This window comes from Chrysemys picta, chromosome 3 (genome assembly GCF_011386835.1).
Source record: "Chrysemys picta bellii isolate R12L10 chromosome 3, ASM1138683v2, whole genome shotgun sequence".
Taxonomy (NCBI): Eukaryota; Metazoa; Chordata; order Testudines; family Emydidae; genus Chrysemys; species Chrysemys picta.
The window spans coordinates 195,174,714-195,200,924 of NC_088793.1; the positions used below are offsets into that span (position 1 = coordinate 195,174,714).

Below are 26,211 nucleotides of genomic sequence, written 5' to 3' on the forward strand. Positions count from 1 at the left end.
TGTGTTATAATTGAATTAAATATATTTGAAAATGTAGAAAAATATCCAAACATATTTAATACATCTCAATTGGTATTCCACTGTTTTACAGTGCAATTAAAACTGCGATTAATTGCAACTAATTTTTGTAATCATGATTAACTTTTTTGAGTTAATCGCGTGAGTTAACAGCGATTAATCGACAGCCCTAGTTCATAGACTCCAAAATGGGAATTGCTGAAATAGGTATCTTTGAGAAATAAGTTTATGGCCGGATTCTTGTCTTGCGCCAGTATAAATGATTATACAAGGTGCAAAGAGTGCAAAGAGAGGAAAAACTCTGCCAAATCAGAATGGATGAGAAGTTTGGCATAGGAAGTGCACTGTCATCCTGCTCGACTTTAGCTTGAATTCATTAGAAATAGGGTTCAACACTTGTTTAGACATGTCTTAGCCAAGGCAAATATACTATAACAGTGTAATTAGATTTCAGCAATGAAATCACACAGAGATTAACCAAAAGGATTTAGACAGACTTGCCAAATGTCACATATCTCACGTGACACTTACAAATCTCCCTTTGATGTCAAGCTGCGTAGCAGCTGTAATATCATGCACAGCTGCAGGAGAGCAAGACAACAAAGGAAATGCTGCTAGCCCCTTTGGGTTGTTAGGAGTAAGAGTAGCAGCTTCTCCCCCCATGCTGCTCATACACTGTGTCCCTACTTCCTTCCCTCCTAAAAGGGAGCAGTAGTTTGAGAGTCTTCTTCTCACAGCCTAGGCCTTGCTAACCATGACTGAGCCTCCAGAATCTCCAACCACAAGTCAACTTCTGTCAGAAGCTCCACCACTATGCTGCCTGTTCCCTAAACCTCATCCTGTGCCAGCTGCTACCTGGGGGTCTGCCTCTCATGGCTCCAACCCTCAGGATGCTACAGACACAGCAGAAGGAAACTTACATCACCCAGAGGAGGAAAAGGGGGACTGTGCAGATGCAGAGAACACAAGTGCTCATGTTAAAGTCCTCATGATAAAAGGAACCCCTGCCCATCAGTCAACGTCTGTATAAACAAGTTGTTTTCCCTGCCCTTACCTGACCTTGCTTGGGGGCATGATGCATCTCCTGATGATGGAGCTGACTTGCAAATTCTACAATTGCTGATGTGGGTCCCCGAGATGGCTGCCGGAAAAATTGAGATCTTGCTCGTATTGGAGGCATGATCATCCTGAAGGTGAGGGCGGCTAGAGTTCAGATCCTTTCTGAAAATCCAATATGCTGTGCAGCAAAACAGAAAGCAGCATCTGACTACATATTTATCTACATCTTTTGGTGCCTAAATAACTTTGCAATATGGCCCTCCATGTATCCAACAAGAAACTGACGACTACGGGGAACCTTTGGTGTTATGGAAATTCCCATCCCACCAATCCATTAAGCGTGAAGGGAAACTTTTCACCGGGGGAAAAAAACCAAGTAAATAAGTAGCCCCTAAAAGCTAAGTCTGGCATAGACTGATACATCTACCAGGGGAATAATACTAATGCCTCCTCCACCTCTCTCCCTTCTCTGTTCTATTCACTAAGCTGCAGCCAATGCTACCTTCCTTGCCTGTCATGCTGAATGTAACACACTTGTTCCGGATCTGAGCTCCCAACTCCCATAATTTATTTCCTTCTGAATCCTCAACAAGGTTAAACTTCCTCACACTCTACATGGTGCCATCTGTGCTTTCATCTTGGCTCGCTCCACACACACTCTAGTTAGTTTACTTATTTTAATGAAAATGCACCTTTAATGTTTGCATTTCTCATGCAGGTCTCTATAGCTGCAATAGCCTCCCTCCTCTATTACACCAAATAATCTCACTCCTCTCCTTCAAATTCCCACTATGGAGTTTTTGTTATATCATTCCACCAGTAACAACTCACCCTTGTTCTTGCTTCAGCTCATGTCCCTTTAATTTAGCCTTCCAACACACTGCATGCCAACTCAACTGCATCACCCTTCACTTTGATACTAGACTGCATGCTTTCTTACGTTTTTGAAGTACCCAGCACACCAGTGCTGCTGTTATGATTAAACAAAATAAGGAGCCTGAACAATTTAAATTCGCTAACCTTAAAAGTTCTTTTGTTTTATCATCTCCTCTGTCTCTGATCTTTTGTTGTCAGTTCCATGTTGCCTCTGGCCCCATGTCCAAGGTACACCCCTCTCCCCCAATATACCATTCTTCTGTTCCACTTAATTTGCATTGTTTCCCCCCCGATCCCTGTTCTATTCTGGCTTCTAATACATCTTTTTCCTATTCTTCCCTACCACCAAGTGCCCAGTCTCTTCCTTTCTCCCTCCCTCCCTAATCACTCTGGGTCTTCCAAATTCCTTCCATACCTCCCTCTTTCCACAAGGTCCCCAATCTTTTCACCGCTATTCCTGAGGTCCCAAGCTGTTCTCTCTGTAAGTTCCTATAATTCTTCCCTTCCCACCACCCTGAGGCTGAAATTGGGTGATAACTTAAATCCATTAAGTGCTGTACTCCATTCCAGAAAGCAAAATTCCTAGAAATATGAAGGGAAACTTTTCACAGGGGGGAAAAAACCCTAGTATGGGACATTCTCTCAGAACAGAAGAGGAAGCATGCAATCTCCTTAATGGGGATAGGCAACCTTCCCCATTTTCTCTCTAGGTGCTGGCCCTTCCACATCTAGAAAACAAACTAGCTACCACCATATACATAGGCACACCCCCATCCTCACCTACAAACATGCTCCATTCTCTACACACACACCACCTTCTGGGTACATTTACACTGCAACGAAAGACCTGTGCAGCTGGCCCTCTTCAGCTGACTAAAGCTCATGTGCCTTAGGCTGCAGGGGTATAAAACTGCTGTGTAGACAATCGGGCGCAGGCTGGAGCCCAGGCACTGAGACCATGCGAGGCGGTGAGTCGCAGAGCCCAGGCTCCAAATGTCTACACTTCAATTTTATAACCCCGTAGCCTGAGCCGGAGTTAGCTGACCCAGGCCAGCCAAGGTTCTTTTATCGCAGGGCAAATGTACCCTATGACTCATCTGCATTTCTGTCCCTCCCCAAGACTCCCATTCTTCAATTTCTGCCCCCAGTACTCAAGGTTTCCTTAACTGTCTGCCCTCCTTCTGCTCAGTTCTCCCCCTCATCTATATTTCCCCAGATCTCTGCCAGTCTCTCCAGTTCTCTCCTCCCGTCCTACACTAGTTCTCTGCTCTCCTCCCATTTTGTAGCCACCAGTTTTGTCAACCCCTGCCCTGTCCAATTTGATATTAACCTCCCCCAGGCCTCTGTCCAACCTCAGTTTTCTTTCAGTTCCTTATGGGAATGCCACAAAATCCCCGAGGGCTAGTAGGGCACATGTGTGCTACTAGCTTGTCCAGAGCAGGAAGAAGAAATGGGGATCCCTGGGAACTCTTTTGGAAGGGAGGCAGGATTTGCAACAGGCAGAGGCAACGCAGCTCTAGCCATACTTTAAGGCAGTGGTTCTCAAACTTTAACAACCTGGGAACCCCTTTCACTAAAATGTCAAGTCTCACGAACCCCCTAAAAATGAATATTTCCAGGGATTTTCTCCTCTACCTGCACATAAGTTATAAAAGCAGTGATCTTGGAAATATAAATTTTGTTTTTATGACATGCTTATTACACACTATTTATTATTTATAATTACAGTATTTTTATTACATTATGAAAACGGCAACACTCTTACAAGCTACAAAAGTGAGATCTTGGATCACTTTGAATAAGCTTGTTATAAGACAAGGCTCTTATGTTTCATCAAGGAGTATCAGATGTGAAACAGCATGAAGGTATCTAAGAAGCCAACTCAAAGAGTTCCTCCTAAACAAGCATTCAGGTCTTGAGCAGTCCAGAAAAACAACGCATGTTGCAACAAAGCTTAAACTTGTTCTTCATAATGATTTTAAAAATACTAGCTGCCTATTTAATTTTAAGAACAGCAAAAAATATCCGCCTCCCTTTCCATTTCTTATAAGGAGTCTTGAAGTTTAAATCTCCTCAGTGTGATAGATATGCTTGCTTTGATCTGCTGAGCTCTTGGAAGTCCAGGGGCTCCGGGCTGCTGGCCCCATGCTGCCTGGAGTCCCTGGGGACAACTCTGTCCGCCATTAGGAAATTTCCCCCCCCCCGAGAACCTCCTGTAACATTTTGCGAACCCGTTTGGGAACCACTGCTTTAAGGCATGCTAGGACCCTTGGCCCAGCCCCAGAGTTCTGCCGATTGACTGCCACGCTTTAAATTCATCTCAAGCTTCTTTTCAATATCCCCTTTCCATTCTGCTCAAAAGCATGGAGGTTAGTATGAACGGGTCTGATTTCCAAACCCCATGATATTTTTCCAAAGGACATTAAAAAAAGTCATTAAAAATTATTCCTGCTCTTTACTATTTAGTGTTATCTTAACTTACCTGTATTACAATACATAATTACCATTCAACATCTGTCTTTCTTCAGTCTCTGTTGCATTCTAGGATTAAAACAGGAATATGCTGAATAATAAACTAATAACTGATCATAGTCTTAAAAAAATTCTTTAATATAGCTTGTTACTGAATATGCAGTGAAGTGTTTGATAGTTTTACAGCTCTGTATTAAATACGGAATATACAAGAGGCACATGAGAACTACTTAAATCACCATTTTATTTTTCAAATTCAAAAACAATTAACTGTATTTAACACGTTACATCAACAGATTTAAAATATCATGCTCTATTTAAATATTTGACTGACAACAATGTATACAAATAAAATGTTACACAAATATATTTAAGAAAATGGTTTGGTCTTCAATCTGAACAATAAATAGACAGGCACTCCATATACACACACACAGAAGGGATCACTACTTAGAACAAATTCTCATATAAGCAACATGTGGAAATATGGCAAGAAAAGATTTCTGGAGTTTTGGGAAACATGTTGTATGACACTTCATGCAATTTCCAAATCTCACTTTCAAAATTTGAAACGCTTAAGATGTACACTGTTCTAAGTTTATCATCAGTTTATAGAAGAGATCCAAACCAAGCTTTCCTGAGTGATGTGCAATTTCAGACTTCAGTTATCCATATCAAATCAAGCTACCTGATGATTGTTTTTAACACCAATACAGAAAACAAGGAACGGCCAGAGCAGCCTTTTATGTAAATAAAATGAGTGACAGAAGAACTTTGATTTGTAAAGCTTAACTGAAATTCAAGACAAAAATCTGCCTATTTGCAAAGTCCAACATAAAAGCTATCCTCTCCCATACATGTCCAGCTCTTAAATGTTATCCCATTTGAAATTATATTGTGATTTTATAAGATATAAAGTATCAAAAAAAAGGTAGAGATTTAGTATCCTTTCAGATACAGACAGACATATTTTGCACAGCAGATCACATTTGAATGAGAGAATACTGTTCAGGAGTAGCATAGGATAGAGGAAGAGTTACGAAATCAAAAAAACCTTTCAATAATTAGTGTAATTTCTAAAGTTTTTTTTACTTTGTGTAAAAATTAGACTTCCCCAATTTCTGAATTTTTAAGTTACAAATGCTATTTCACACAGACAGGTTTTCTCAGGAAAAAAAAAAGTCACTGTTTACAGTTTCTACCACCACAATTAAAATAAGATGCACTAGCAATGAAAAGTGGGCAATCCATGCTTTCAACATTATGGTGACAGCTAACCATGAATCAATGAAGAATTATTAGTTATAACTTCTGAAGTCTATTTTAAAATTTGTAGATGAAATATTAAAACATAATAACCGCTAGGACAGTGGAAAGATTAGGATTAAGTCTTCATGCCATACTCTCAAAAATGTGTTAGTCTAGTATTATTTTTACTTTTAGAAGTACTGGACAAATGTTTCTAGCTAATGATTTTTAAGGTAAGTAACTTTAAAAACCATTAAGAGAAAACAAAGAGGAGTTTTAATGGTTCAGTGAAGAAATTAGACCCAATCTTGGAAAATAAATTGAAGACACTTATGCATGTTACTTTAAACATTTAACAATTTAAGTGTGGATCCTGCAAGCGTGTCCAAATCTTAATCATTTCTTGAGGTTTTCTGCTATGTACTAACATTAAGTTTGTGTAGGAACATATGTTATTCCTGTGTTTCTCTTCAATATCAAATGTTTTGAAGCCTTTGTGTTTTTCCGGAGCAAGCCCAAGTTTCTGAAGGCACATTCCAGTATAAACGTCATCAATAGGATAGAGGAGGACCTGGTCAGATGCATTGTTCAGTCTTAATGCCAGATCACCAGAGTACAGAAACCCACCACCTCCTGCATATGGAGGATAAGAACCTTCATAAACACTTTCTGGAATGTAGTACTTTAATTTTTTTTCTCGATGAGGTCCAGCATCTTTGATCACATCACCTATAAATAAGTCTTTGGCTTTGTCCTTTGATAAACTCTTCAAGTAATCCAGGATCTGATGGGTATTCACAAAAACATCATCATCCCCCTTAAAAATAAACTGGGCATCTGGACACGTGCTGCTGACCCATTTAAGAAACAGCACCTCTTTCAGAGTCAAATTGAAGAAAGTGTCTCTGTAGTTCCAAAGAAGAATGTCTTGGTGGGTTTGACTCTCAAATTTCAACATGTCTGAAAGGTCAGGAAAGTTATCTTCTGGAGGGGTCTGTCCCAACAAAAAGACCCTTACAACGGTTACATCCCCTGATTTTATTTCTTTACCCCAAGATTCCCTAATTGCTTGCCTTCTATCAAAATGTGGTATAAGTGACTTGATAGCCAGCAGCAGGAAAGGTTTATGTTTGCACTTGTTTGGTTGATCCACTAATAATGAATAATTTCTACATCTTAAATAAAGCAGGAAGTCTTTAAATCTGTCTGGCAACTTTGCGAAGTCATTAACCTCTGAAGTTACTGATGGATCAGGGTCACAGGAAATCAGAACACTAGTATTAGAAATTAAGGTTTCTTCCACAGTCATATTGGAAAGCAAGGTCAAAATGGGGTTGTACAAGAGTTCCAGCTTCTGTTGCTGTTTGTTCCAATAGGCCTTGTGAGGAGTGTATTTCCTCCAGAATTTGCTGCTGGGTATTATAACCTGTCCTTTTGTATTCTTCTCTTGACCACCACTTTTGGAGACTTCCACAATCACATAAATAAAAAAGTTTACCATCATCAGAATTCCCAGCAGCCTTAGTCTTCTGCGTCCAACACTCATTTCTCATATCTGAAAAGAAAAATGACGGTTAGATTTTATTCAATCTTTTCCAAACAGGTTTCTAATTTCATAGGAATACAAGAGGTTTTTTTTACCACTTCTAAACCTCAAGTGTACAAAAGTCAGCAAACCAAGAGTTGACATTTACACACTGAAAATGAAAAATGAGTTTGGCACCCTCTAATATACAAGCTTTCTCTTGCAGCTAAAGGGGTTTTGGTTCCATTAGAAATGGAAAGTTTGTCAATCAAGAGAACAAGCAATGATGGAAAGTTTTGTTTGACTTTCTAAAGCAGAATAAAGCATTTGACCATGCATCTAAATTATTAGCAAGTGATCTCTTTCCAAAAAGATTTACATGAGATAAAATGTTTGACTATACAATAATCAAGGCTTGAAAATTCATTTGCCCTCAGCAGCTGGTAAGCTTTTCCTTGGTAATAAGGTGAGCCTAAGGCTGGGTTGGTTTGAGAGAATAAGGTTGGGTGGGGTAGGGTTTTTTGTTTTGTTTATTTTTTGTCTTTTTGTAATTAAGTCTCTACCCCTTATGGTTGTGACATCCTTCCAAATGTGAACCGCTGCAGAGCTCAATTTTCGAGTCTGCAGTTTGTCACTGCCCCTCGCTTTCCCAAGCAGAAGCCAAATGAAATTGACAAGCTTGGCCAGTTTCAAAGCTGCTATTCAGCTCCATGTAGGCAGCAGTGAACCTTGTTTATAATTTTGAATTTCATTCTCCTGCTGGGGAAGAAAAGTGAGTTGTACCAGAAAGCAGTACTAGAGTAATCTGTAGGAGAGAACTACCAAAAAGAATAAAGGAGGGGCAGTATAGGAAGCCACTTTCCTAGTATGGCAACCAGAAGGGTAGGGAAAGTAGCTAAAACCCTCCTTAACTCCCTTGCAGGGAGGATTTACTACTCTTCTTCCCTTCCACCGGCACTCTCCCAGGAAGCTCTTGAGAAGAAGAGAAATTGATCCCTCTTCCTTCTAGCAGCTAGACAATTCTGGGAATGAAAGCTTTGAGTTTCTCAGACATGAGAGGCTGAGATGAAAGATGAGAAGTATCTATAAGGCTGGTTGGAATTCCTGTGCCTTTCCTATGCTGTAAGCTGAGCTTCTCATCAGGATGTTGTCCCCAAACTCACTAGTACTCCCTCCTTTCCCTCAAACATATCTTTTATACTAGCCTCTGAAAAACAGTAAGAGCCCTGTGGATTCTATAACTGAACCCAAACTAATTTCACATTTTTTCTGTAGTTCTATCAAAAAAAGATTAAACAAAATAATGAGTTAACAATTTACATTATAAACCTTGCAGCAACAGCTTGTCAACACTATTAAGGACTTGTGTAATATACACAAACGCCCCTACCTAACAATACCCACATTATGCAAACTACATGAACATTCTAAAGAGACACCAACATAAGTGGGACATTACCCAAAACATAAGACCATATCAAATTATACATCAAAAATTTTAGAAAAATAGTGTTTCTTTCATTTTCTAAAGAGCTAACAAAGACACCCAAGCTAGCAGCAGCCAATGTAATGGGAAAGAGAGAGACCTGCCATGTCCCTTCCTATCCCCCTCCCCAGAGGGAGCACCAGAGTCAGACAAGAGAAGCCATAGAACAGACCTTATTCAAGGTTGTCAAGAAGATTATTTTTTTCCTTTTCTTAAAGACACAGTACCTACCAAATAGTTTTCTTCCCTCCTCTGGCAGGAGTCTTAAAACAATAATCTACCATCACATAATATTGTTTCCAAGCATATATTTTCATCTATCATATGAAATGAAACAAATACTTTTTAAGCTTTGAATGTGTTGGCCAGATATTTTATCTAATTTTCTCCACCCATTACTACCTTCTTCTTGCTGTGCCTGTTAGTACATCAAATTACACAAGTAACACAAAATACCAGTTAATAGTTTACATCAAGGATTCTCAAACATCATTGCACTGTGACCCCCCTTCTCACAACAAAAATTACTACACGACCCCAGGAAGGGGGACTGAAGCCTGAGCCTGCCTGAGCCCCGCCACCCCAGATGGGGCAGTAAAGCCAAAGCCCTGCCAGCCTGGGTGAAAAAGCCAAAGCTGAAGCCCCAGGGCTTCATCCCTGGTTCGGGGGTGGGGGGCGCTGTAACCTGAGCCCCGCCCAGGCCTGAAGCCAAAGCCCCAGGCGGTGGGACTTGTACTTCAGCTTTGGCCCTGGGAGGCAGGACTCAGGGTTCAGCTTCAGCCCTCGGCCCCAGCCAGTCTAATGCCAGCCCTGGCAACTCCACTAAAATGAGGTCGCGACCCACTTAGGGGTCCCGACTCACAGTTTGAGAACCGCTGGATTACATTGATGCATATAGAATCCAAAAAAGATGAGGTATTAAAAAACAAAAACAAAAACAAAAAACGAAACTGTGCTAGAGATCACTGAAGACAAATAATTTATCCTCCAATATGGTCTGGGAAGTTGTAGCACAAGTTACCACTAATATAATAACTGCTTGGGACTCAAAGATTGACAATATGGAAACCAAAACAGACAAATAAGAAATAAATGAGCACTATAAGGAAGTGCAAGAATGTGTTTCAGGGATGAAAGGCGAACTACATTTCGGATAACTAAATCAGACAGCTGGAAGACTGAGAACCAAATTAGAAGGAAAAAAATCTAAAAGTGGATGGTAAGCAACTTATATTCTCCTTTGAAAATTTCACTCTTGCTGCACATAAAATGTAAGTGAAAAAATGATAGGATTAAAATAGGACAAGCACAGAAAGCCAAACCACTCTTGGAAACAAATGGAAAACTCACAGCGTTTACTAGTCAACAACCAAACCTGCCCACCATAATAATTTTCAGGGCTGGGCCTGTCTGACTTTAATTCGCCCCTTTGTGTGTATACAGTATGATACAGTCAATTATTTTATTGAATACTATTTTTCCCCCTCACGGGACTCCTGCCTCATTCAGTGCACAGGATGGACCATGCTCTCAATGAGCACCTTTTCAATATTTTGTTTTCTCCTCGTTCAATGTGTGGCCCCACACAGTTCAAACCCTACTCCGAAGACAGAATTCTTGATTTCCTCATGGGCTTTTGCTATGGTGCTCTTCATTATAGTATCAGAGTGCTTCAAAAGGATTAATGAATTTATTTTCACAACACCCACCAGGTATGGCTATGGGGGTGGTATTATTCCCATTTTACAGATGAGGAATTAAGGCACAGAGAGATTAAGGTCAAAAGTGACTACTAATTTTGGGTGCCCAATTTGAGAAGCCTCGGATCAGATTTTGCGGAGTACTTCATTGCAGCTGTGGGCTAGTGTACACCGGCAGCACTTGCATAGTCACAGCAGAGTGCTGAGAGAGAGCTCTCCCAGCACTCTGAAAAACCTACCTCCACAAGAGGCGCGGCTCCCAGCACTGGTGCACTGTTTACACTGGCGCTTTATAGTGCTGAAACTTGCTGCACTCAGGGGGGGTGTTTTTTCACACCCCCGAGTGAGAAAGTTGCAGCGCTGTAAATTGCCCGTGTAGATAAGCCCTGTGAGTGGTCAGCACTTCTGCAAATCAGAATCTATGGTCTCAAGTTGGGCATCCAGAAAGTGAGGCACACCCAACTGGCAACCACATGTAAAAAGTCTGATTTAAGTGACTTGCCCAGTGCCACACAAGAACTCTATGGCAGAGGTAGGGATAGAATCCAATCTTCCAGAGATTGCCGGGCTCTTCAGCCAGCTTGCCAGGGAGCCGGGGGGTTAGCTGGTCCAGGAAACTGAATTTTTCAAAAAAGTTTCTGTTCTGTAGAAAATTTCTCATTTCTGACGTTTCGTTCTAAATCAGACTCAAATCCATTTAATAAATGTGACTTTTCCATGGGATGGAAATTCCAGTTCCTGCACAGCTCTATTCACTACACAACCGTGATTCACCTCTAGAGCAGGTCCATCTTGTGCACTGATTAAGGTGGGATGCTGGAAAAATATAGTAAGTCATCATGTAATTAAAGACTGCATCATAATATCTATGTACAAGAGGAGTGAATTAAAGTTACACAGGCAACCTTAATTCTGGTATTCCCTAACTTTTAAGTGCTTGCGTGTTTGCCTTTGCAATCATAATGTTCTTTTAATGTAATTTTTTGGTATTTAATTTCCTAGGATTTTAATAAAGTAAATTGTTTAAACAGATTCCATCACGTAGCATCACATTAACACACACACACCCACGGTTCATCAGCAGAGTTGGAATCTCTAGAAATGCCGCCACAGACCTTTGCCACTTGAGCTAAGAGAGAAACTGATGGCAATAATATATTGTTATCTTCTATGTAGACCAGCACTAGAGGGAGGTGGCACACTTTGTCAGTGGGTTTTACAGATATTTGCTGACAGCAGATAAATGGTGAAACTCAGGCTCAGAAAGGAAGGGTGCTTTACTAAGCATGTGTGAACTACAATTTCCCCCCCCCACCCATCAAGTCTTAACTTAGCCAAAAAAATGATGGATTTTCACAGGAACAGCAAAAGGTACATCCTTGACACAAAATCCCTGCTCCAAAGCAGGGCTAGAGCTTCTCAAAGAAAAGGTCACCAGAATTTTAGCATTGCAAAACAACATATTTTCCCCTAGCCTTGTTCTTGGAAAAAGCCAAACTATTTTGGCTGACACTTTCCAAAAACAGTCAACCGAGGTAGACACCAAGCATGGATAATTTCCGTCCAACTGGTTAAACTCTGGCAACACGGTAAGCAACTGAAAAAGGGTCTTATCATGGGAAATGTTGGTCAATCTTAATAGTCAGTATTGCTGGCCCCCCATCTATATTCACATCAGCAAATTTCATAAGAACTGCCCGACGGTCAGATCAATGGTCCGTCTAGCCTGGTATCCTATCTCTGACAGTGGCTAGTACGAGAGCGTGAGAGAAATCGTACAGAACAGGGCAATTTTGGAATGATCAACCCGTGTCTTCCACTCCTGGCTTTTAGCAGTCAGAGGTTTAGGGGTGCCCCAATCATGGGGTTGCATCCCTGACCATCTTGGCTAACAGCCATTGTTGGGTCTATCCTCCATGAACTTATCTAGTTCTTTTTTGAACCCAATTATTCTTTTGCCCACCACAACATCCCATGGCAGAGTTTCACAGGTTGACTGTGCATCGTGTGGAAAAGTACTTCCTTTTGTCTGTATTAAACCTACTGCCTATTAATTTCAAGTGACCCGTTTTTTGTATTGTTGGAAAGTGTAAATAACACTTCCTCATTCACCTTTTCTATACCATTCGTGATTTTATAGACCTCTCTCTCTTGATCACACACACACACTATATATATATATATATATATATATATATATATATATATATATATACACACATGTACATATACACATACACACACACACACACACACACACCTCTTTTCTAAGCTGAACAGCCCTAATTTCTTTGGTCTCTCCTTGTATGAAAGCTGTTTCATGCCTCTGATAATCTTTGTTGTCCTTCTCTGAACCTTTTACAGTCCCACTATATCTTTTTTGAGATGGGGCAAAGAGAAATAGACACAGGTGTGGGCACACCATGGATTTATACAGTGGCATTATATCTTCTGTCTTATTTTCTGTCCCTTTCCTAATAGTTGCTAACATTCTGTTAAGTCTTTTTGGCTGCTGCTGCGCACGGAGCTGAAGTTTCCAGAGAACTCTCCGTGGTGACTCAGAGATCTCTTTCTTGCGTGGTAACAGCTCATTTGGAACCCATCATTATATATAAATAAATAAATAATTGGGATTATGTTTTCCAAACTGCATTATTTTGTACTTATCAACATTGAATTTCGTCTGCCATTTGGCTATCCAGTCACCCCGTTTTGTGAGATCCCCCTGTAACTCTTTGCAGCCAGCTTTGAACTTAACTACCTTGAATAATTCTAGATCATGTGCAAACTTTGCCACTTCACTGTTCATTCCTTTCCCACATGATTAAATGAATATACGAAACAGCACTGATCCCAGTACAGCTCCTTGGGGGACCCCACTGCTTACCTCTCTCCAGTGCAAAAATTGACTATTTATTCCTACACTGTGTTTCCTTTGACTTCAATGTATTTTAGTTACTGTTATACTACTGTTGCTGAAGAAAATATTCTAAGGACGACAGGCACCAGCAGCAATCACTATTGACAAAACAGATTCAGTTATAGTTCATTCTGGGATAAGCATAAGCTATTTTCAAAAGCAGAGTTCCATGCAACCATGCAAGTTGTGTGAAATATTTTGTTGAGTAATAAATATCTAATAAAGGAAATTAGAATTTTTTTAATTAAAATTTTATGAACATACTTCTTTTTTGTTGTTTCTAACTATATAATTTACATATAGTATGATTAATAAGTTAATGGCTTGCAAGACAGAAACAGATCACCAATTTTTTTTAAACTACAGCAATTAACTCTTGAATACATATTTCTTCAAAAAAGTGGTTTAGTAGGCAGAAGAAAGAGCCATTTGAACTCCTGTATTATTCACTATACAGGATATTCACTATATACTGAGTCACAAACTAAAAAGGGAAGAAACTTAAAATGGAAGAAGAAAATGTTCTTTTAAAGGGTAAGTCAGTAGAACTCACTGCTGAAGGATTATAATTTTGACAAGTAACTCAGTAAGTTTCATAAAAGACAGCAACTGCAGTTACACTAGATAGACTTTACAATTTTAAAACTTCATGCTTGAGGACATAAGATGACGTAAGGTTGCCAGCCAACCAGGGGAACCGGATTTACAACTCCAAAACCAGTAACACAGTCCATCACATATGTTTTCCCTGGTGTAAACTGGCACAGCTGTGTCTTAAGACCACTCTTGTTTTCCATCTGGTCTGTTGATGTTGCACTGACTGACCAAAATGCTAATGGTGTGAATTTTGAGTTCGGGCAGCTTGCCAGCAGCAATAGCTCCAGCAGCATAAAATGTACTAGAACAGTGTTTTTTGCCACTTATACTTAAGTAGTAGCAATCTGAGCAGGTCATGTGGACAGACTTTACTGAAGAGGTTTTAACTAGAGCCAGTGAGGAAGAGGAGGAGCTAGTATCATGGAAAACCTTTGCCATTCAGACTAGATGACCATAATGGTCTTTTCTGTCCTTAGAATCTATTATAAGAACTGAAGAACAAGAAGTAAGCCCAGAGGAAGCCAGTGTACTTCTGACTCAGTCTTTGTCTACACTGGATACTTTTACATCAGTGTAGCTACACTGATATAGTTGCATCAGTGCAAACCCACAACATAGACACATCTACCACTGTTTCAAATCAAGGAAAAATGCACCAGCCCTGTTGCACTGGTATAAAAAGATACATACACTAGGGACCTACACCAGTGTACCTTTGTCAGTGAAAAGTGTAGATAGCACCTCAGAAGAAATAAGAATGATCCCTGCTGCCAGCTGCAAAAAAGAAAGAAAAACCAGTAGATTCTATACCTTCAGCAGTAGTCAAGGACTGGTGTAGACACAAGTTTCCATCTGTTTAGCGAACGTTTAAACTGTTTTGAAAACACACCTTTAGTTAAAATAGTGCAAGTCCATGGGTTGATAAGGCCTGTGTCTGGATTCTGGAGTTTCTGTATGACCCAACAGGAGCAGTGACTGAATCATCTATTTCAAGCTTCTTTTTTTGGTTTCATAAGGGAAGTATTACATGCAGAAACAGATACAATCTGCTGCTGAGGGTGCACAGTAGGGATGAGTAGGGCAGGCAAAAAAGGAGGCGGGGGAGGAGGAGAATACAGAAGAGAAACGGCTAGCATAGTAGCTTAGTGGCAGTACATTTAAGTTTGGTAGTGAACTATATTCCTCTCTCTTTGGGCTGGGAGCACTGTGAAGGTGGTGACTTGAGAAAGAAAGAGGAATACTGGCTGCACTAACACCTGTGAGACTAAATGAAAAACATCTAAACCTAAGTTGATAGGAGGGTAGCTATAACCCATGACCCCAATTCAGAGGCACAGCTCTGAAAACTTCAAAAGAGAAAGAGAAAGAAAAGGAGACAATTGTCAGAAAGCTGGCCACAGCATTCTTGATTACCTAAATGCCTTTTTCTAAATTTCAAGGAACTACAGAAACCACAGTACTCTAGGAAGGAATTAAGGTTTTTAGCAAACTTTTGTTCAAGGTAAGGACGTACTTCAGCAATATTTTAAAATGGTGATAAGCAAACTTGTAGACAAGGGAGGTATAAAAAAAAGGAATAGTTTGGGAGAAGAGTTACGGTAAGTTCTGAATTAGGGAGGGTGACTGTGGAATCTGCAATGAGACAAAAAGGACTTAATTTTTTATAGATTTTTTAAGGCCCACTGCAATCAACTAGTTTGACCTCCTACCTCATGCCATAACATTTCACCAACTAATTACTTCAGCAGTCCAATAAGTTGTGGTTTAACCTGTAGGACTGCTTGATTTAAAGATTTCAAGAGATATAGAATCCACCTCATTCTTCAGTAAGTTGTTCAATACCCTGAATCATTAAGTTCATTACACCTTGATTCTGAGTTATATGGTTAAAGTTCGAACTGTGTTTACCCCTTAATACACTCCCCTTTTGTTGTAAATTAAACACTTGACTACTCTAGCAAATCTATCACAATGACTGGTTACCCTACTATTAAGTTGGTGACTATCCAAACTATGTAGCCCCTCTCCCCTGTGGAAAAAAGCCCAATGCTCTATAAAACGTTCTACATTACACCACATACCTAGCCAATAGTTCTCACCTTTGAAAAATTTAGTAGAAGCAGTGATCTAGCCAGAATCTTAGTTTTAAAAAAAGCAAGCCAAAAAACTTAAGAGTTGGTGCAATACAAAGTAGCGTCATCCAAAGTGGACGTCAGAAATTAGAAGTCACAGAGGGAAAACAATGTAAAAAGGAAATGCTAAGGACAGAATTTTAAGGGGGTTAGGGAGGCAAAATTAGTTTTTCATCTGTAATTTCAATTTCTCCTAGAAGATTCATCTCTCTGGACAGACATCCTAACTCTTACGTACTTGTGTACAATCTAGCAGAATTAAAGCAGAGTTCCTCATTTTTCTCGAAAATGAAAGTTCTTCCTGTTTGCAACTAATCTTACCCTCCCCAGACACACATTTACAATGTAAAGGACACACATAACTTGAATCCTTTCCCACATAGAATCTGCTCCCAATGTTTCTAACCCTTCTTGTCCTTTTCACCATTAATATTTTACCTTTAGAAATCAGACGAGCAAGACTAAAACCAGTGCTGAAGATGAAAAGTGTCCCTTCAGTTTATACTATGCTATTATGTTTTCTGGATTATTTAGTACCTCATAGCATGGTGCCTGAAAGTACCGTATTTTCCGGCGTATAAGACGACTGGGCGTATAAGACGACCCCCAACTTTTCCAGTTAAAATATAGAGTTTGGGATATACTCGCCGTATAAGACTACCCCTCTTCCAACTCACACCAAAAAAAAATTAAAAAAACATCAGATTTGATTTCAATATGGTAATTTTAATTCAAATGCTTATGACATGCAGGTACTTAGCAGGAAAACTGTCACTTATAAACATAAGGCTGTTTGTCATCAAACATGTAAACATAAAACAGTGCAAGTGGATTAAACTTTTCCTAATTCACTCTAAAGCTGAAAGGAAGGATAAGACAATAAACCCATGGGAGCTGCCATGCTGTTTGTTTTCTAAGCTGTCAACCAAACTGGAACTGATGATGATAGGAGGAAGATAACAAACAAGAGAGAGAGAGCAAGTGCCGGGCAAGTCCCTGGCGAGTTAGCAACGCCCATCATAACTGCAAGCTACGGTATTTTTACAGGTTTTGCTGGCGTGACAGTTTCCCTTTAAAAGCCTTCAAAATCCTCCTGTTCGTCATCTGATATCATAAGTACATCAATGACATCTTGTGATACATTTGTAAGGCAGTCATCGTATGGATCGAATTCCGTATCAGATGGTGTGGTCTCAGCTTCGGCTTCCTCTTCATCTTGCCACAAGTAGTCGTCCTCCATACCATCTAATGAATTTGATATGCCACACTTCTTGAAAGACTTGATTACTGTTTCTGCATCAATATCATTCCAGGCTTTTATGACAAACTTGCACAAAACATCCAACTGTGGAGCACGCATGTTTCCTCCTTTTGTGAATGACTTTTCGCCGCTAACCATCCATTCATTCCACTGTTCTCGAATGCGATCTTTAAATGGCTTGTTTAGGCACACATCCAGTGGCTGTACCAATGATGTCAATCCTGCAGGAATAACTGCCGCATCTGTGTTTAGTCTTGCAAGCATTTGCTTGGTGCTGGGAGTTAAATGAGCCCTGAACATATCCCACACCAGTAGACTACATTTTTGAATAAGTCCACCTGGTCGCCTGCTCCATACATTATCAAGCCATAGCTTTACCCCTTCTTCATGCATCCAGCCTTTTTCATTCAAATGTACAAAACAACCAACAGGGAACTTGAATTTCGGCATTGTTTTTCTTTTAAAAATAATCATTGGTCTCAGTTTGGCGCCATCAGCTGTGCATCCTAGTACCACTGTAAAACTGGACTTCTCATGTCCTGTTGTTTTAATTAAAATTGTTTTTTCACCTTTTTGATGGACAGTTTTATTTCCAACCATATCAAAATTCATTGGAGTTTCATCCATATTTCCAATACTACTTAACGCATAGCCATGTTTAGTGCGCTGTTGTATTACGTATCGATGGAAACTATTTACTTTGCTATCAAGATCTGCAGGCAATTTTGGGGCAATTTTCATCTTTTGCCTCCGTACCATATTATGCCTTCCCATGAATCTAGTACGCCAGGATACAGTGGCCTTAAATCTGTTGCTGTGATCTGGGTTAGATTTGGCCCACTGAAGTGCAAACAAATGTATTTTATTTCGTGTCACTACATAACCGTTTTGGCGATGCTCATTCACCATGTCTGCTACATGTTTTTCGAGTTCTGGCCAATGTGGAGTGCCTCTTCTTAATGCACACTTACCCCTTGGCATACTCTTTAATGCTTTTTCATTTGCTTTCCAGTCCCGAACCATCTTTTCTGTTACTCCATATTGTCTTGCAGCAGCACAGTTATTATGTTCCATGGCAAAGTTTACAACTTTAAGTTTGAAACTGGCTTCATATTTCTTTCTTCTTGCTGGTGGAGCCATGATGGGGTTTTGACTGTTGGACATTTGTATACTGTACTGTATGTACTGGTGCTATACTGTATGAACAGGTACAGATACTGGTGCTGTACTGTATGTGGTACCCAGTATACAACAACCAGCCAATCACGGCAAGCAATGTACTTTACCGGCGATTGGCTGGTTGTTGTATACAAAGCCTGCTTGGATTGGTCAGCTCTCCCTGCCTGCCCAGCCCTCCCTGTCTCCAAGACTATCAGAGCGGTAGCGCAAACACGCCTCTTTCACCCGTCTGGCCCGCCCTTGTATCCTATTACCTCCTTCTCTGCCTCTCAGATCTCGCACATGCGCACCTGCGCCGCTTCACTGCAGTCCTCAGGAGCGAGATCTGAGAGGCAGAGAAGGAGGTACGGTAATAGGATACAAGGGCGGGCCAGACGGGTGAAAGAGGCGTGTTTTTCTGGGCACAGCGCCGCTCTATCTCTTTTTTCCATACCCTGGGCGTCCCGGACGCCTGCAGCTTGCTCCGCCCTTCACTTACACCTTCCCGGTGAGGCGCCCCCTCACCTCGTCATCGGGTGGGGATGCGGCCGCGGCCGTTTTTGAGCTCCCCCCACCATATGCGGCGACCGCAGATTCTCCAGTCCAGTTTCAGCACCCGCCCTATAAGACGACACCCGGCGTATAAGACGACCCCCAACTTTTGAGAAGATTTTCCTGGGTTAAAAAGTAGTCTTATACGCCAGAAAATACAGTATATTAAGGATTGTATATTCATATATTCTTAGCACCTAAACTTTATTACTCAGCCTGACCAGTGCCCATGGAAAACTAGGGCAAATGGTGAGATGTTGTCTGAGGACTCATTCTTTATTCATTCTTTACTTGTCTGGGATGTACATAGTTGAGCAGGAAAAAAAGTAATTTATGTTTATATTAATCATTTCTCAATACTCAAGCAAGGTATTCAGTACAAAATTAGTTTAATAAGTCTTATTTCTACTGCATATTCTTTTGAAAGTATTTTGCAGTTGTAACCCAGTACAAAAATCGATAGACAAAAATTTGTTTTTATTCCTCTGCTGGGGATCTCTATTCTGGATGTAGTTTATAGGTATTTATGTCCAAGCCACTGACAAGAGAGAGTTGTTAGATGAGAAATGCGACTTACACTAATTTAGCTTAATTAAGCTCAATCAATACAACTAAATGTAAAACAATTTAAGTGTCCATTCAAGGGCCTACTGTGATTTAACTCAAATGGATTTAAAAAGTGACATGTTAAATCAGTTCAACTTCTGTATGTGGACAGGACCTTAGTTTTACTAATTTGCCCTTTGGATATTATGCATTTCTCATCGATTAACACACTTCTTTTAGTATTCTCACGTGTTTATTGCTTTCTCACCACACTCATTTTAGCCTTCTCAGATTTGGTTTGGGGCACTCCGATTCTCCTCCAAAGACAGGAAGACATCTGCAGAAACATCTGTCTTCTTCCGCACAAAACAGCTTGTGCATCTATCCCTCCACTGATGAGAATGGAACACTACTCCCTTTGGAACACAATGCTCTTCCATAAATCAGTGAGACCAAAGGACAATGTAAGGAGTGTCTTACTCTGGTACCATCACTTCCCTGTACCGTTAGTATTTAAATTCTCAGTCCATCCTGTACTAAAATCTTAGCGGGAAATCCCGACCAAGATTTATAAAATTGATTTTATCATAGCTCATCTTTCCTGACATTTTATAGGCAAAACTGTCTTGGGTCCTTCAGCTGGGGTGTCACCATGATGTAGCCCATTTGGAGAATAATATATGGAGAGATGGGAATTCCAGAAGACCATCTTAGAAGTAAAAGAGAAGGGAAACCCACAGACGCACAGAATCCGAAGGGATGGTGGGGTCAAAGATCCAGAGTAAAATTAACTAACCAGACGTTTAAGGAAGAAACCTTACTTGGATTTTAGCTATTCCTACCAACTTCATCAAGGAAGGGATAACAATGGAGATTTTACCCCATTTCCCTCAAAAAAAAAATTAAGTTAAACGTCCATATCTAAGTTATTCCATTATATGATTACACTCAGCATACTTTCTGTAACATTAACAGAAGAAGTGTTTTATTGCCCAGCTCTAGTATCACTGACCTTAAAGATTGCTGGCAGCCGTATAAAAACAACAAAAAAGAATCCAGTTTGACCTGAACCAAAAATAAAGATTTTTGGTAATCAAAGTCAACAAAAGTTACATTTTGGATCAAACTAAACATTTTGTTTCTGGGCATTTTTAACCTTTCTTAATAAAAGCAAAGGAGATGCCGGGCTAGATTCACAAAACTGGAAGAGAAGGTGCCCCCCTCATACCAAATAGACCAGTCATTAGGGCACTCACCTGGGATATGGGAAACCCAGGTTAAAATTCCTTCTCTGGAAAAGGGACTGAACGCAGGTCTCCCCCCTTAAAGATGAGTGTCTTAACCATCAAACTATATAGGCTATTCTGGGGTAGGCCTCTCTCTCAAGCCCTCCCATTGAACCCATTTCACTTTGTATAAAATACCTATATAGTCTCTGGACCAGAAAGATTGAGAACATTGAAATACGGTGTACGGTGGAAGATTTATATTAACACCTAAATAACTTTAATTCCTAATTATCACTTTGGATAAAAGAATACTTCAAGATTCAACACATTCCTTCTTTCAAAGAAAGCATCAGAAGTCACTATAAGCATCCCTGAGCCATCCCAGAAGTTCTCCAGCAAAGGTATTGAGAAAGATACTTGACATTTGTGAGATTTCCAAAGTAAACAAACAAAAACAGGGTGGATTTGATTTAAATCAAATTGATTTAAATCACTAGTCAGGAAGAGTCAATTTAATCATGGATCTCTACATAAAAGTGCATTCTTGTTGGTTGTTATAACCTTAATACATATCCTTCACAACTCAGAGATAGATGTAGGTTTCATTTTTAGAAGGTACACACTATACATTTTTAAAGTGATTTATTTTGAAAACTTTTCAGATTAGTTTTACAGCTATATCAGAAAATGAATGATTGTTTGGTTATTTCATTTACCAAAGATAATTGAAGCAGATATTTATAAAGACATTGGGAGGTGAACTATCTCCAATTCAACAGGTTAATCATTAATATTTGGAGGATTTTCTTGCCATGCTGTATTAGGAGGAGAACGTCACCAGCCATTTAAATTGTTTTATTTAACTAAAACAACAACATTATGTATTCTGGATTTTTTTCTTCAACAGCAAACATATAATATTTTAACAAAACAAGCATATGAATTTTTGAATTTAGTTAAACATTCAAGTTTTTTAAAAACAGGTTTGTTTTTGTTAAAATTGTTTTTAACTAAAATAGTTAAACTAAATTAAAAAAAAAATTAAATCAACTACGTCAGCCAGGTCAACATGAGAAACTTAAAATATTGGCTTCTGCAGCTATGTCAGTCGTCTTCACCTTCATTTTCCTGTTTGTTCATAATCTGGAAAAGAAAAACAAGCATTCCTGCTTTTCCAGGTCCCAAATGATTTCTCAATTTGGAATGAATTAGTCCAAAGGAAGAAAATATTCTTTCTACACCAGCAGAAGAAGCTACTGCTGTTAAAAGTGAGATGATCACTTCAACAGTCTCTGAATCCAAGTGCTTAAGTGACTTCCACCAGTTCCCTGGTGTGACTTTCTTTAAATCATCATAATCAGCAAACATATATTTCTCGAATGGTTCTTATTCCCAAACTGGGTCTCTTTTACGGCCTGCCGCCATTATAGGTTTTCCCTTCTAGTGAGAGAATGTATGGAAGATCTCAAATCAATGAAAGCTACACTCAGAAAGACCTCAAGACTTGTGGAATATGATGCTCAAACAGTTTCACTTTTGTTTCTACTGCCTGTCCCTCCCTTCTCACACTTATCTCCAGACTTCTTCTCCTTGTCCAGATCTATTCCACCCCCAACAATCTTCTATTCACTGAACTTTTTGAAACTTCAGTCTTTTAGAGAGGTGAGGGATTGACTCTCTGTGCACAAATTTGCAGAGGGCAATAGAGTTGAGGTCTGTTATTTCTCACCTCTATACAATTTATTTTAAAACATTTTTGCTGTTAACAAGCATGTTATCTTGGAAAACAAATCCACAGTTTGAGAACTGCAAAACTAAGCATCTCGGATGGTACCTTCTAGACTAAGCAATGAGTCCCATTGGGTAGATAGAAAGATTAACCTAAATAATCTTTACAGAAGCCCCTGGAACCCCATAAAATTGGGTCCCTAATTCATGAACTATTAGAACTCATTTACAAAACTTTCCTTAAACATTATATGGATATATTGTCTCATACTATAAAATTAGAATTTATAATCCCTATTCCATGATGAGATATATTTGAGCTATAATGTATTTTAATTAAAACTTTAGATAGATTTTTTTGATAAAATGCTTTTTGAGGGAAAAAACCTACAGTAATTTAAATTTAAAAAAATCCAATTTCAATTAAAAAAATCTGATTTTATTTATTAAAATATTTGATTTTTATCCACCCTGAACAAAAACTAAATCACTTTCAGACATTCATGCATTACAACAAAAAGGCAAAATCTCAATTTTAAAAAAATACTTTGCAGGTCACATAGAAGTCTCTCATACAACCGAGAATGCACCAATCTCCTTAACCATTAGACCATCCTTCATCTCTAATTCCACCTCCACATATTCAAATATTTCTCAAACTCCCATCTTCCTGCAGCTCTAAAAAAGTAACTTAGCAATGCTTACCAATTCAACTAAGGGAGTCTTATCTTCTCTTGTGTGGAGGACTGGAGTAGATCCACATACTTATTGGTTTGTTCCTGGACTTCTTCCATGGATATTCTGAGAGCTTTCACCACCTTCTTAAGAAGCTTCTAGAAGCCACTGAAATCACCTGAAGGGCACCTGGAGAGATGGCTGCCTCATCTGGGAAAGATAAGGATATGGCCTGTGGAAATGGGTGCTATCTTCTCAGGTTCTTCCTCTTGGTGTTGAAGAGGAGAGGTCTTGAACAGGGGTTGCAGAGGCACAGGGTCAGCTCTGGATGCTGAAGTAGACAGTCTCTTGTATTGCTCAGTTCTGCTCTGGAAGTATCACAGGGCCCAGTGACCATGCTGGAACTGGTTGATATGATCCCAGTGCCTAGAGTCTAAGAAATCAATGCCTTTGTTCTAATAACAGAATGTCCCAATACCTAGCTCTAGTGTAAGGTCTCAGTCCATATATGGTGATGTTGTGGACACTTTTGAGGCAAGCATATGTTTGAGACTATCATCATCAGAGACTTTCAATGAGGCATAGTCCGGTTCCACTGGAGGAGCCAGGTCCTTCAAAGTAGAGGATAGGGCTATGGGCATCATTAGTGCCAAGGAAGTTTGATGTCTTGGTGCTGACACAGCTGCCAATGTTGGTAAGAGGGGTGGATTCTGACTCCAGAAGAATTAAGAGGTCCTTCAGTGCAATAAACCTCTGGGATGCACAAGTGTCTCAGTTCTGATTTCTCCCTCAGCACCAGTTCAGGCTTCCATGCAGAGGCTGATGGCACAGCACACAGTGTAGAAGGCAGCAGTACCAGAGAAGATTGTGGAAGTGCTGATGTTGATGCTACTGTATGAGCTGCTATAGGTGCTGAGTTTCTTGCCGATGATGGAGGCTTTGGCAGTACCACCTTCCCTCAGCCCTGCTAGAGGTGCTTCAGTGCCCAGATGAAGCTGAACTTCAATGGCAACTGCTCAGACTGAGTGGTGTCAAGGGAAGGCCCTGGTCAAGCTCTTGGTGGGAAAATGTTTCCCTGGCTTACCACTTCCTTAGACTTTACTGACATATTGGTGAGTCTCAGCTCCCAGGCTCTTGGATTCTGAGGGGCCACACAAGGAAGTGTGTTTCAAAGATCCCAGGTCAGATGCCGGCCTCAAAGTTCTATTCTTTAAGATCTGCAGGCAGGATTCCCTATCCTCTCTTGTACGTGAGTTAAAGAACTTGCAAACTGAACATCTTCCAGTGACACACAATTCCTTGAGGCCATCAAGACACGGGTCCATCAGTCAGGGGCACTGTTCTATGATACACACAGCAATACTTGAAATTAGGGGACCTGGAAGAGGCCACTCTGGATCTAAAACTACATTTAAAATAGAAATAAGAATGCTTAAAAACACCCCAAAACACTAAAATAAAAACTTGCCAATGGGCAAAACTAACTAACTAAAAACTAGAGTAACTACACAGGTAGAATAGTTGCTGGCAGTCACATGGACTGCGAGCACTCAAGTCTCAAAGCCGAGAGGAGAGGAACCGAGTAATGGCTAGCGCACTCCGCCATTATATGCCCTCAATGTGAAGCATGAAGAGTCTCAAAGTGCATGTCCAGATATCCAAAACACTGCAAACTTAACAGCATGAGTCACCTGAACACTAGTAATGGAATGTACCATATATACTCGTTCATAAGCCAAATTTTCTAAGTAAAAAAGGGAAGCACCACAGAAGGGGGTCGGCTTATGAACGGGTATAGAGAGGGAGCAAGGAGAGACAGCACAGCCAGCAGAGCCAGAAGGGAAGAGGCGGGGCCAGAGTCTCTCTGCTTCTGGCCATGCTGCTCTCCCCCCAGCCTCCGAAGCAGCTGCAGCTCCGGGGCTGACAGGCTGCAGCCGTGCAGCTTGGCCCCGCCCCCCAGAGCAGGCTGTGACCGAGCCGCCCGGCCCACCAAGGCCCGCTGGGGCCATGCTGCCTGGCCCAGCCCGCTGGAACATGCTGCGGCCGCGCTGCCTGGTCTGGCCCGCCGGAGCAGGCTGCAGCCACACTGCCCAGCCTGCCGGAGCAGCTCCAGCCAGGCCAGAGACATCCTCCCCTGGCCCTCCCCAGATAAGGTGGAAAGGGGTGGGATGAGAAGAGTGTGGGGGTCCCGGGCTAGGGTCATTGGGGAGTGGTCACAGGGGTTACTCCCCTCACTCCCAGCTTCTCCCCCCCCAAAAAATTTCCCCACCAGTTGCTGTCCCGGCCTGTCAGGATAAGCAGCTGGCATGCCGGGACACTTTTTTTTTTACTTAGGTTTACCACCTTGCCTGCAGACGCTCGAGGTAAACAAACTATCTCAGCCCGCCAGTGGCTTATTCTGATGGCCTGGGAGCCAAAGTTTGCTGACCCCTGAATTATAGGGTCGGCTTATGAATGGGTCATAAACATTTTCCATTTTTACTTATCCATCTGGGGGGGGGGGGGGTCAGCTTATAAATGAACCGGCTTATGATCGAGTATACACAGCACTTATGGACAAGCACTCGAAGGAGAATATTTTCTTCATTTCAATTTATTCAACTAAATCAGTTCAATGACTAATTCATTCAAAGTTGAGAAATGACTGGCAGTTTAGAAAACAGGAAAAACTTGTTTTCCTTTTCCAAACTATGAATAAAAAAGTAGGTGTGAGTGGATGAACTCTACTAAAATCTTGAAGGACATGGTGACCAGAAAGAATCAGTTTAATTCACTACCTACAGGTAGTACTTTCTTTCTATAATAAGTCATAAAACATGTTTTGATAATTTTTCTTATGTATCCATCACTTTTAAAGGTTTTTTTTAATTAACTAATATAAACCATTTTACAATGCTGTATTTGTGATTTAACGGGCTTCAAATTTCTACCCAAATAGAGTGCGAGACAAATCATAAAGTTGCACCAGTTTAATTAAAGGTTTGAATGGTTTAAATCAACTTGGTTAAAACAGTGCAAAAAAATTGTGG

The 26,211-nt window shown here is 40.4% G+C and overlaps 2 protein-coding genes across 4 annotated transcripts in view; both read right to left on the minus strand.

Annotated features, from left to right (window-relative positions):
- Positions 1 to 4,399, minus strand: part of LOC101944256 (uncharacterized) — a 112,171-nt gene extending 107,772 nt beyond the window's left edge. The window contains exon 1 of the mRNA XM_042857174.2: positions 1,073 to 4,399. The gene's annotated coding sequence lies outside the window, so the exon portion shown is untranslated. The remainder of the gene's footprint in view (positions 1 to 1,072) is intronic.
- Positions 4,400 to 4,542: 143 nt separating this feature from the next.
- Positions 4,543 to 26,211, minus strand: part of B3GNT2 (UDP-GlcNAc:betaGal beta-1,3-N-acetylglucosaminyltransferase 2) — a 30,582-nt gene continuing 8,913 nt past the window's right edge. For 2 of the 3 annotated variants that reach the window (XM_005287190.5, XM_005287192.5), the window contains exon 2: positions 4,543 to 7,228. In XM_005287190.5, coding sequence (XP_005287247.1) covers positions 6,026 to 7,219 — 1,194 coding nt within the window. In that variant the 5' untranslated portion in view covers positions 7,220 to 7,228 and the 3' untranslated portion in view covers positions 4,543 to 6,025. Of the gene's footprint in view, positions 7,229 to 23,212; positions 24,588 to 26,211 lie in introns of those variants that run through there. The other variant, XM_005287191.4, reaches the window with a different exon arrangement.